The 12,750-nt window shown below is 46.5% G+C and overlaps 1 protein-coding gene across 1 annotated transcript in view; it reads left to right on the plus strand.

Annotated features, from left to right (window-relative positions):
- The first annotated feature begins 2,605 nt into the window (after positions 1-2,605).
- The window catches only part of MBOAT1 (membrane bound O-acyltransferase domain containing 1), a 107,284-nt gene continuing 97,139 nt past the window's right edge, over positions 2,606-12,750 (plus strand). The window contains exon 1 of the mRNA XM_065885680.1: positions 2,606-2,906. Within this exon, the coding sequence (XP_065741752.1) occupies positions 2,811-2,906 (96 nt within the window). The 5' untranslated portion in view covers positions 2,606-2,810. The remainder of the gene's footprint in view (positions 2,907-12,750) is intronic.

Below are 12,750 nucleotides of genomic sequence, written 5' to 3' on the forward strand. Positions count from 1 at the left end.
GTATCATGCTACCTCCCTGAAATATGCCAGATCCTTTTTCAGGTCTTTTTGTCTGGCCTTTAATTTTAGACCAGTCATCAGGATAAGCACTGGATCTTCTGGATGACTTCACATTCTGAGTATAGCTTCAGAAAGGAGATTAGAAACTTGACCTTGATATCAAGCCTCATTCTACGGCAGACAGAAAACAGGTGAGACCGAGTGCCTGTAGCATCACCCCAAGCCACCTCATTTTTGCACAGTAAATACAGTGCTTTGTCCACAGGAATGACAGGCCTGTGGGTGTATGAGTGGGCCTCTTGATAAAGAGAGAAACGTTTTGTTTCAGAGGAGGCAACGTGGCATAATGACTGAGGGCCCAGGTTCTGGAATCAGACAGGCATGTTTTATTCAACCTCCCTAAACACAGCCAAGATACTTAAACTCTCCAAACTCCAGGCTTCTCATCTATAAAATAGAGATTATAATAACAACCACGTGGGTTATTGTCACTGGTAAATGAGAGAGCTTTTTAAAAGGTATATCTAACATGTAATAATTATTATTATGAATTGATCTCTGATGGAAACAGAGATAAAGGGGAAGGAAAAGAGAGTGATGAGTCCATGGTACAGGTCTTATACATCTTAGAATCATATCCCATCCTCCAGAAGCCAGCTGAATTAACATATAGTGTAACTGATCCATCCTCTTGATGCTGCATCACCTAATAGTTCTTTGAACATTCATTGTACTACAGTATCAGTAAAACAGAATTCTTAAGATTTAAGTTCTGTGATGTTTTGTTTTCAAGATCTAAGCGTAGTTCCTCCATTTTTAAGGGGAAATTTTAGACTAGATGATAATCTGTGTTTTGTTGAGCAGAAGAAAATCCGTGTAGGGCTAATCTTCTGTTTTTAAACCTACACCAATGTGAAGACTAGTGTTTGAAGTCTGAAGAGCATAGCTTTGCGGAAAATTATGAGTGGTCTGAGCATGTGCTTCGTAAATACTCCCCAAACTGGCCTACTTTTCTTTTCTGGCAGTTCACATTTAAGTGTTGATTTTTTTTTTTTTCTTTTAACAATGCTTTCTAGCTCCTTCTGCCCTCAGACACCTCATGTAAGCTGTCATTTTGCTCAAGATAAGAGGAACGTTGCTTCAATTCTGGTCAGTTTCTAGAACTGTGTGATATTTAATGAGCCTGTCTAGCCTAACTGATCCTCAAGCATATGCCTGTGTGTGTGTGTGTGAGTGTGTGTATATGTATGTGTGTGTGAGTGTGTGTATATGTGTGCGTGGTGTGAAAAGCAGATTGTCATCTGGTGGCGGTGGCCTCCTATAAAATCTCCATGGGGACAGGGAGTGGTGGGGACATGAGTTGAGAAACTCTGGCCCGGCCATTGAAAGTTCTGGGCAGCTTTTTGGTGATGAAGCTCTTCCAGAAGGCCAGGGTGAGGCCCAGCCTTGGAGGGGAAGTTGTTGTGACCGTCTGACAGGCCTTCAGTTGGATTTGAAGCTGGAAGCCATGTTGACGACAATGTTAGTTCTGCCCCAAAGTTACTGGCCCCGTTTGGTCGGATTCTCCACCAACTAATCCGCGGCTCTGTGGCTCCTACCAGCTCCCAGGAAACTGCTGATGCAAAGCTTTGGGCTTGGTTACCTGGTGAAGCCTAGAGATTGACACCAACTCAGTTTTCTTTGTTTTTTCCTACCCGTCTGATTTCCTGCTTTCCTGAAAGCCTTCTTCATCAGCGAGCTTACAACAGTTCTTGGAAAGGATCAAGACGTTTATGATTCTCAAAACCTACTAATCAACTAAAGTTTTCCAAGTGCCAGTGATACACTTGGGTGTCTGAGGACAGAGAAGCGAAGGGGCCAGGTACCTCTTTTTAGAACCGGTTCTGGCAAAAGCTGATCAGAATGCACATAACTGTAGCGCCGTTTCTTACAGGGGTAAAAAGAATTCACAATCCAAAGGACCGAACATTAATGGTCAGAAGCTAGCAGTCCTAGTGTCTGCGCCTGTGTGACACAGACCATGTCAGATCAGGGTGTAGGAAACTATGTCTTGCCCACAGGCATGTAAGGAGAAAAGGAGGCTGGGTGCTGGGGTGCTGGCTGGGAGCCCCGGGGTGTCCTTGGGCTTCGAGCCCCTGGCAGATTAACCCTTTGCCGCAAGGACTGCGAGGGAGAAGCCTTGCAAGGAAAGTGCAGGAAATCTTAGCCGGCGCGGGGACCGGTGCCGACGCTGCGACGGAACCAGAACGGGGTGGGGTCAGGGTGCTCCCTAGCGCAAGGAGCCCGCCGGGGTGAGCGGGATGGAGGTCGTTTCTTGTGGCGGGGAGGGAGGATGGGGAGCTCGGGCGAAGTAAGAGCAGAGGATCCTCCCGCCCCCGGGGCCGCGCGCCACCACGCGCCGGGCTAGGCGGCGGCGTCCCTGTCGTCGCTTTCCCTCTCGGGTTGGCCCGGGCAGGGCGGGCCGGGTGGCGCTCGAGGGCGGGGCTCCGAGTCTCCACTTTTCCTCCCTCCCTTCCTCCCTCCTCCCGGGCAGTCCCGGGCGGCCGGGCCAATGAGCGGCGAGAGGAGGGGAGCGGGAAGCAAACGCTCTCGGCCGCAGCCCTCCTGCCGCGCCCGCGGCCACTGCGCCAACGCCAAGTTTGCGCCCTGAGAGTTTGCGCTGGGTCGCGTCCTCCGGCTTGCCGCTCGGTCCCCGCGAGCCAGGCGGCCGCGCGGCCCTCGGGACAGCCACCCGCGCGCACTCGGGCGGGAGGACGCCGAGCGGGGTGGCGCGGCCTGGGGCCGGGGCTGCCGCCTCCCGAAGATGCAGGATGGCAGCAGAGCCTCCTCCCAGCCTCTCCTACCGCACCACGGGCTCCACCTGTCTGCACCCGCTCAGCGAGCTCCTGGGCATCCCTCTGGACCAGGTAACGGCGGGCGGGCGGCCCGCGGCTGGCGCGGGAGCGCGGGAACCCTCCCTGAGCCGGAGCGGGCGTGAAGCCTGCGGGGGTGCTGGTGGGGATGTTATCTACCTCCGTCCCCGCCCCCATAGCAGATTTCACTGCTACAAACTAGACAGGTGGAGTTTTGTTTGTTGGTTTTAAATTGATATTTTTCTCCTGTAAGTGTGAAAAAAATTGGTATACTTTGCACAGAAGGTTCGAATAAACTTTTTTGTTTTGTTTGAAGTTTTGGGTTTCCTCGTTTCCTGTAACCCAGGGCTAAAACATTCTGATAAATGACTCAAGTGATTCTTTCATCAGTGTAGTCAAGTCTTTTATTATTTTTAAGTTAGATGAAACTACTTAGAAACTGAACCTGAGTGATCTATATGCAAAAGCCTGTAGCTTTTGAATGAGAGACCTGGGTTTTCTGCAGTGAGGCTTGTGAAGTCGGGTTGACAGTTATTTTGTACCACCTGTGATCAACATCGTCAAGGGAGGAGGGACACAGGATGCTGTGGTTTTCCGAGGGCCTTAGGTTATTCAGTCAGTCTACCCTCGGGGGTCCAGGCTCCCTAGTAGGACAGGTTAGTGGGAGAAGAGAGGCACTGTTGCAGGTATTTGGACTGTCCAGCAACTGTCTGCTACCATTAAAACTGAAAATGGTAGCAAACAACAGTAATTCCAGGTAAGAAATTTTCCCGAGGGTTGAGGCTATCTTAACCCCTTTTCTTGTCTCCTTAGGTGCTGCAGGCTAGATAGGCCCTGTATTTAGCAGTGAGTCAATAAATATACAGTTGACCCGCGAATAACACGGGTTTGAACTGCATGGGCCCACTTATATGTGTATATTTTTCAATAGAAAATACTACAGTACTGTACCATCCGAGGTTGCTTGAATCCACAGTTTCCGAGGAACCACAGATACAAGGGCCCGACAGTAAATTATACACAGATTAACCCCTATGTAGTTCAAGGGTCAGCTGTATGTTATTTAAATGGAATTGGGTAAGGCATGCTGGAGGACGGCCCACTAGTGATCTTGTAAAAAATTCTTCTTTCCTTCAAACAAGAGTATACCTGCTGCTCTTTCCACTCACATTCCCTCAGCAACGAGGAAGTGAGACCTAGATGTTTCCCGTATTCAGATGCTGTTTACTGAGCCACCCTTCCACCTGGCTCCCTCTGAGGATCTGATTCAGAACTCCACCTGATCTGACTGTCGGCCATCAATTGTAAAATCCAGACGGTCAGGAAATTGGGAGAGGTATCAGCTGCTAACGCCTGTCCTTGTAGTGAGAGTGTAGTGACTGCCAGGGACCTGCAAAGGCAGAAATAATAGCAAATTCTTTAGCCCTGAAATGAAATATAACTCAGAGCTGAATTTCCTTCAGGGGAGTTCGTTGGTACTTACCCCTCTACTCTCCATCACAATTTATTTTAATTGCATTTTCCATTTTCAGCAATTCAGCACAGCTACAGAGAAGACGAATCCAGGGAGGTTTTTTGTATGGAAAGAGTTAGATTGTTAATGAATCCCAGAGATTGACGACTGAGAGGTGCCTAGGATGATGTTATTAAGTGCTTTGTAACTGCATCCACCCTCATCCTCCATCTCCTGGATTTCTGGCAAAGGAATTCTGGTTTTAATTTATAAAAAAGAACAAGAGAGCCTGTGGGATGTTTAAGGCTGGAAGGAAGGGATTTCTGGGATGAACTGAAGGAAAAATGTGGGCGATAGGCAAGGAAGGAGCACCTGTGATCTCTTAGATCTTAGGAAACCCCACTGCCCTCCGGCAGGGTCAAATCTAAGTGACTCTCAGTGGAAGAAGCATTTAAAGGACAATGCCCCAGCTGGCTCATTTCAGGCCGAGGGAGAATCCCAAACCATAAATAATGTGGTTTGAGGCTAAACTGTGGCTTGAGAGTTTGGAAGCTTGATGTGTTTTTCTCCCTTGCACTTTCAGGGGCTTTTTAGTTGTTAGACTGACTTGGGAGTAATTTGTGCTCTGCCAGAAAACTTCCTTTATGACTGCTGGCTGGTATTCTACCCTCCCGGAGCCTCAGAGTCTTCACGTGTAAAATGGGAGACGACAAAAAGACCTACATTTTGGAGCCGAGACATTTTATATAGATATAAAATGCCCTACAGTCCTTGTATCAGACAGGGTCCTGGCAGGAAACAATTCAACTCAATGGATGACAATGAAGAAACTTTGATGAACTACTTAGAGAGGTGTGGGTGGCATTAAGGGAACCAATAAAGGATGTTCAGGTACCAAGACCTGGGCAAGGGAAAGGGAAGAAAGTCCTCTTGCCAGGATACAGGGGGGGAGTAGAGAGAGAACTTCAGCCCTTCTGCTCCCCATCTCCTGGCCCTTCCATCTCTTTTTTCTTGCGGTACGCGGGCCTCTCACTGCTGTGGCCTCTCCCGCTGCGGAGCACAGGCTCCGGAGGTGCAGGCTCAGCGGCCATGGCTCACGGGCCCAGCTGCTCCGCGGCATGTGGGATCTTCCCGGACTGGGGCACGAACCCGTGTCCCCTGCGTCGGCAGGCGGACTCTCAACCACTGCGCCACCAGGGAAGCCCCCTTCCATCTCTTGCAGTGGCCCCCAGTGGGTGGCTGGCCTGGGGCACCTGGGCGATGTGGTCTGCAGGGGCTCCTCCTGGGGCACAAAATTGGGAAGGGAAAAGTGGAGCCAGGTCTGGAGGACAGTCCTAGGGTAAGAGCCCAGTCCTTGATACATGTTTGCTCCTGGCCCATTAAAGAGTGACTTTTCATTGGCCTTCGATTTGCTAACAGTGATAAAACATATACCTCAAGTTGTCCAAGTGGTTCTTCATATGCCACTTAAAGATAGTGAATCCTTTTCTTAATGTCTTAACATTTCACACGTATATTTTTAATTTCTGTATTGATTGCACTTGTGAGAATGTCTTTGGCTTCTGGGTCTCCCTGTGTCAAGTTGTTTATTATTTGCAAAACCTGAAATATCTGTTGAGCATTCTACTATGTGAGTGAAGAGCTCTTTTTTTTAATATTTTTACTGGAGTACAGTTGATTTAAATGTTATGCTAGTTTCAGGTGTACAGCAAAGTGAATCAGTTATACATATACATATATCTACTCTTTCTTACGTTATTTTCCCATATAGGTCATTACAGAGTATTGAGTAGAGTTCCCTGTGCTATACAGTAGGTCCTTATTAGTTATCTATTTTATAAATAGTAGTGTGTATATGTCAGTCCCAATCTCCCAATTTATCCCTCCCCCAACCCTTTCCCCCTGGTAACCATGTTTGTTTTCTATATCTGTGACTCTGTCTTATAAATAAGTTCATTTGTACCATTTTTTTTAGATTCCACATGTAAGCGATATCATATGATATTTGTCTTTGTCTGACTTACTTCACTCAGTATGACAATCTCTAGGTCTATTCATGTTGCTGCAGATGGCATTATTTCATTTTTTTTTAATGGCTGAGTAACATTCCATTGTATACATGTACCACCTCTTCTTTATCCATTCATCTGTTGATGGACATTTAGGTGGCTTCCATGTCCTGGCTATTGTAAATAGTGCTGCAATGAACATTGGGGTTGCATGTATCTTTTCAAATTATGGTTTTCTCTGGATATATACTCAGGAGTGGGATTGCTGGATCATATATATGGTAGCTCTATTTTTAGTTTTTTAAGGAACCTCCATACTGTTCTCCATAGTGGCTGTCTTTAATTATTTTTCATCTGATTCTTCCATTTATCTGTTCTGTTAGCTTATGCAATTGTGACTATACTCAGGAAACGTCTATGGTTTTAGTTTCCAGGGACTTTTACTAGCCTGGCCTCCTCCTAAAGATGTTAAATGCAAAATCATCTTATTTAATTAGAGACTAGAGCACAGCAGTTCAGATCCAGAGTATAGGAAATGGATGACTTAGGGGCCTTCACAGGTGCCTCACGGATGAGTTTGATGAAAACTGCGTTTCTGGAATGAGTTTCTTTCGAGCAGATGTGGAGCTCGGGCAAAGAACTGAGGATGACTATTTTGTTTGATTTTTTTGTTTAAATCATCTGCTCATGCCCTCTCCACTCGGTTTTGGTCATGGGGTATGGCATGATCTGTCTTTAAACTATCCCAGCCTTTGAAGTTTGCAAAATTGACTCAGCTACCAGGATAGACGCGGTAATACTGACGTTCCTAATTTGTGTGGTACACGGTCATATCCTAGGAGCTGTGCAAGAGGAGGAATTCCTGGCTTTAAGGAATTTGCAATTTGGTGGTGGGGAACTCTGAGTGCCAGGAAATGATTTTTGAGATTAAAGCAGTCCAGGTTTAGGCCTATTTATGTAAGCTTGTGTTACAGTTTAAAAGGCAAGATCAGTGAAGACCAGCTCTGAAGGCCTGACCCTCTCGACTTATGGTGATATCAGCAGTGGGTTTTGATGACTCCACCGGGGCCTCTGACCACAGTTTCTGTACCTGCCTGGAGCTTTCAGTCACCTGGTTGGTTCTTTTGCCTATTCTTGGAAAGCCCAACCCTCAGTTTTCTCTTCTTATCTGAGTCTTGCCCTTGGTTAAAAGCTCAGCTCACATTCCACAGTCATTATTAAATCAATTAAATATTTATTTAACACTAGTAGTACGAGGGACTTGGTCAGGTCTTAGAAATATAGGGCTTAAAAAAAAAATCAAGGTTTCTATCCTTGAAGAGTTTATACGCCCATGGAGGAGACAAAAGACCTATAGAAGTGCTGTGTCCTCACAGACCTATGTAGGTACTAATAGAGGTTTGTAGGTGGTACCTTAGTGGAACAGAGAAGGGAAAGCCACAGGACACCTTGGACTTGTGTGGAATTTACTGTTTACCTTTGACACGGTTTATATTTGACACTTGACACAAAATGTTACCTTATTTTGTTAGGTATCCTGCCTGGTTTATAATACTGAGTTTCAAACTAATTTAAAGTCTCCTTGAAGTCTAGGTTTTATCTATCCTGGTATTCCAAGCAAGTAGTAGCATGCCCAACAAATGCTTATCATTAGTAGCAATATATGCCCATGCTGACGATATACATGATCAGACTTTGATACAGAATCTTCTGTTTTTAAAGTGGAGAGAGATGGATCTTTGTGGGACGGGTGGGGAGGGTCCTCTACCGAACGTTCTGCCTGTTGGTGCTGCCTCCAGGCTGTACTCTTGGGTTTCTGACTTGAACAATCTACTCTCCACCCTGGGGCTTTCCAGCTGACCCCGGCTCAGGCTGCATATGGCAGGTCACAGAATGTCCATCCTGCAGAGAGCCACTTCATTCATATTTTTGGCCTACAAGGCTAGGTCTCCTCTCCCCACTTAATTTCCCTTTCACTGTCTGATAGTGAAATCATTGGCTTATGGGAGGAGCATCATTGGTTAGACTACAAACAGCAAATACTGAGTTTCTGCCATGTTCCAGGAATTCCTGGGACTGGGTGAGGTTGTTATCATTCAAACATGAATAAAATAGGGTCCATCCTCGAAAAACTCATTGTTGGGTGGGGTGGGGACACAGAAGTCAACCAGTATTGCTCCTGTGTGGTGCCTGGACCTGCAGCATCAGCCTTGAAACTTGTTAGAAAAGTTCTTCTCTGCCTGGCACCCTGTCTGCTGCTCTGGGCACAGACCCAGCCAGCGGGGGATTTCATGAGCCCTCTCGGTGGTGCTGGGATGCCCCAAAATTTGAGAACCACTGCTGTGTGCAGATAAATGGGATACAAATTAATTAAGCGCAGTGGAGGCGGGTGAGGTGTGGTTGTCAGAGAGCATCTCACAGGTGGGGAGGACCACGAACTGGGTCTTGAAGGCCGAAGAGGTATTTGTCAGGCAAAGTGGGTAGATAGAACAGCACATACAGAGGTGGGGAGGTGTGAAACTCTGCACTTCGTTCAAGGAACGGAGTCCACCGAAGTGGCTGGTGAGGCTGCCCTTGTGAAGATTTTGGGACTCTAGGTTGGGGAGGGAGGCAGGGGTCACATCATGAGGAAGCTGGGAGGCTCTGGTGAGGTGTTTGTACTTCACGCTGCAGAGACCAGGGGGAAGCAAACTATTTCTATAAAGGGCCAGACAGTAAATATTTCCGGCTTTGCAGGCAGTACAGTCTTTGTTGCACGACTCAGCCGTGCCATTGTGCGGTGAGAGCAGCCATAGACAATATGTAAATCGTTGGGCCTGGCTGTGTTCTCATGAAACTTTATTTATGGACTGAAATTTGAATTTTATGTAATTTGCACATGTTGTGAAATTTTCTTCTTTTGATATTTTTTTCCCAACCCTTTAAAGATGTAAAAACACGTAGTTAACATACAGGCCACACAAAACAGGCAAGGGCTGGATTTGGCCTGAGGACTGGAGTTTGAGACCCCTGTTATAGACTAATTTTCCTCACATTTGGTAGATGGACCGTCATCAGTATCTATTGCCAAATATGCTTCTGGGATTTGACTCAGACCTAGTGAATCCAAATACATATCCGAGTGACAGGGCTGCCCAGGTGATTCTTGTGCTACCTGAAGTTTAGAGGCATTACTACCATCCAAGGGAAGGCATTGAAGGGTTTAAGATGTGAAAGGATTTTCATTTTGTGAAATGGGGCAGGAGGTCATGGCTGAAGGATGCAGGGATGGAGCAGGGGTTTTTGACAATGAGTGGGTGTTTAGAGTAGTCTTAATGGGGGAGCAGAGAAGGAGCGGCCTGGGGTCAATTTAATGGGTTGCTGAGTATAATCAACGCACTGAAAATCAGAAATTTCAGGATTTGTGCCAATATGTGGTTTTTGTCTTTCAGCAGCTCCTTGTAGGAGCAAAAGTAAAATAAATAGCTGGACGTTTGCAGGGAAGGTTGTTGGAACGTTAAGAAGTAAGGGTGTTGAAGGATGCTGACAAGTAGCTGGAGGTGATGGCAGTGAAAAGAGAAACATTTGGAGATTGGAGGGACTTTGAGGGGCGGGTGCAGGGGAAGTGAGAGAGCCGGGGGCCAGGATATTTAAGCTGAAGATTCCTAGGGAAGCTTCCCTGGGCAAGGATAAAAGTCAAGGTGTGGCCATGGGAGAAGGGGTGAAAGTCGACTCGGTTTAGCAAGCCGAGGAACTGGGGGATTTGGTTGATCGTCCTAAACATTGAAGCTGCCCAGGTGACTGAGGATGTGAGGTGGAGAGAAAGACTCTGTGGTACCTAAACTCTCCAGGAATGTGGAGGTAGATTGGTAGATCCTGACAGTGAAGAAGGACCAGAGAGGGTATGACAGGCTCTGCTATTAGGCACTCAGCCAGCCACTCTCCAGGGCGCATCTCATTTAATGTTAGGACGCAGAGTGGGGTCTGGAGGGAGGTACTTCCTGGCTGGAAGGACGGTGCCTCTCAAAGGAAGCTGGAAGAGCTCTCTTAGCCCCTTTATCAAAGGAGGCAGCAGCTGAGCCTGTTGAGCTGGGGGTCAGCCTGCTCTGTTCTTTCAGTCCCCCCACCCCCTGTTCCCTCCAACCGACACCATCCTAGGGCCCAGTTCACACTTGGCACTACTTAAACACTTTATTGAATAAATACAATACCAAACAACATGCATTCAAATGCTTTCTAAAGAAGTCAATTTTAAAGGTCTTTCCATTCAGGTTAATGACAAACACAGTAAAGGCAGATATGCTACTTTCACATAATTGGCTGATTCTATACAGCACTTATATCTTGTAGTCCACAAGTATATTCTTAAATGACAGAAGGATGGTGGAAGAAAAATGGTCCAAAGCAGCAATGGGGGAATCTGGAAAAGCAGTGACTTTCTTCTCTCTCCTTCCTTGCCGTTTGTGGTGGTAAAATGGGAAAGCAGACGCCTGGGGGCGGACAGTTCTCCCGCAAGGCTAAGAGGGAGGGAGAGAGCTGGGAAGACACCGAGGCTTCCAGAGCAGAGCAGGCTGAGGGCTTTGAGGAGGACCTCGGAGCCCATGACTGCAAGCCTGCATGCCGGGCACAGGAGGCTCTGGGATGAGCGGCGGGGTGCTTGGCAGGTAGAGGTGTCCCCGGGGGGCCCAGAGTCCTGGTAAGGCCGCGGCCATCGACTGACCCTGGGCCTTGTGGTCTTTCCTGGAGCTGCACACAAAGAGGGTGGGCAGCCTGGGAGCTGGGCAGGGCTCGAACCCAGGACTGCCTCTGCAGACTTTGCTCGTAGTCACTGCCCTGTATCCCAGCCACTGCCTCCCTGGGCGCTGTACCATCCGCGCAGCGGATGAGTTCTTTCCTGTGCCTCAGATCCACTGCGTCGTTCACCCCTTCCAGCTTCTGCTCACACTTTTCCCTCTGCCTGACATTAGTCCTCATACTCATCATCCTCATTTCCTTTTTCATCCCCTGCTGTCTGCTCTCTGGAACCCTGGCCTTGCTCTCTCCTCTCCCCTTATAGATCATCCCCCCCCTCCCCCAGGGCCAAATGGATCCGATTTTATTTTCTTTTTTTCTCCATAGCACTCTCTCCATACTCTATGTGCTTCTTTTTTTGGTGGGAGAGATTATGTTTATTGACTTTGTATATGCATATCTACTTGTCTGCATATTGGTTATGTGTGTGTTTCTGTCTTTTTTTAAAAATTGAAATATATAGTTGATTTACAATGCTAGTTTCAGCTGTATAGCAAAGTGATTCAGTTATATGTATATTTTTCAGAGTATATTCCATTGTAGGTTATTACAATATATTGAATATACAGTACATATATTCCCTGTGCTATACAGTACATCCTTGTTGCTTACCTATTTTATGTATAGTACTTTGTATCTGTTAATCCCATACTTGTAATTTATCCCTCCCCCCTCCCTTTCCCCATTGGTAACCATGAATTTGTTTTCTATGTCTGTGAGTCTGTTTCTGTTTTGTATATAAATGCATTGGTATTATTTTTTAGTTTCCATATATAAGTGATATCATGTAATATTTGTCTTTGTCTGACTTACTTCACTTAGTAGGATATACGCTAGGTCCATCCATGTTGCTGCAAATGGCAATATTTCATACTTTTTTCCCACATGGTGCCTCTTACTTTATGTCTCAGATATTTATCGTCTTTCTGCCCTGCCTGATTCTGAGAGGCTTCTCTCTGTAGTTGCTTATGGAGTACCGGATGCCAAATATTGGGCTAGAAGGGGGATACAGAGATTAATTAGGATCTCTGCCTTCTAGGAGACAAACCAATACGCACTTGGTAAATTACTTTATTACATGTAAACTCTTGTAAAGCAGTGTGCTCAATGCTCCAGAAAATGTGTACGTGTGGGCCTCAGCACTCCTGGGCCTGTCCTGGGGAAGGTGAGGGGAGCTTCCTGGGAGCTGCTGCTTTAGAAGGAGAAGGGGAAAGTGCAGGGGTGAGGCCAGGTGGGACAGGCAGAATATGCCAGGAAGAGGAAGCTGTCTGAGCAAAGGTACTGAGCCTGAGAAAAGATGACCTTTCTTCTTGGGCAGTGAGTGAGGCTGAATCTTAGTCATCTTGGTATGCTTGTTAGTACAAAGTAAGAACTAAATAAACTTGGTTCCCTTGAAGTGGAATTTTATTTACATAATTTGCACTGGAATGGATGACTAAGTGATGATAAAATTAGGAGCCGGTTCTTTTTACCAACTGGTTAGGCCTGTTTATTATTTGGACCCTACACTTCAGATCGAATAGGCCTAATTTCTGATTTGAGAGTTAATTAATGGCCCAATTACTGATAGTTAAATGTGAATCTTGGGTTGTTTAAATATAAAATTCTCCATTCCCGTTTTCATTATGTGGAGTTGATAGATGCATTACTTACCATTATAAAGGCA

This window comes from Phocoena phocoena, chromosome 10 (assembly GCF_963924675.1).
Source record: "Phocoena phocoena chromosome 10, mPhoPho1.1, whole genome shotgun sequence".
In the NCBI taxonomy this organism is placed as follows: domain Eukaryota; kingdom Metazoa; phylum Chordata; class Mammalia; order Artiodactyla; family Phocoenidae; genus Phocoena; species Phocoena phocoena.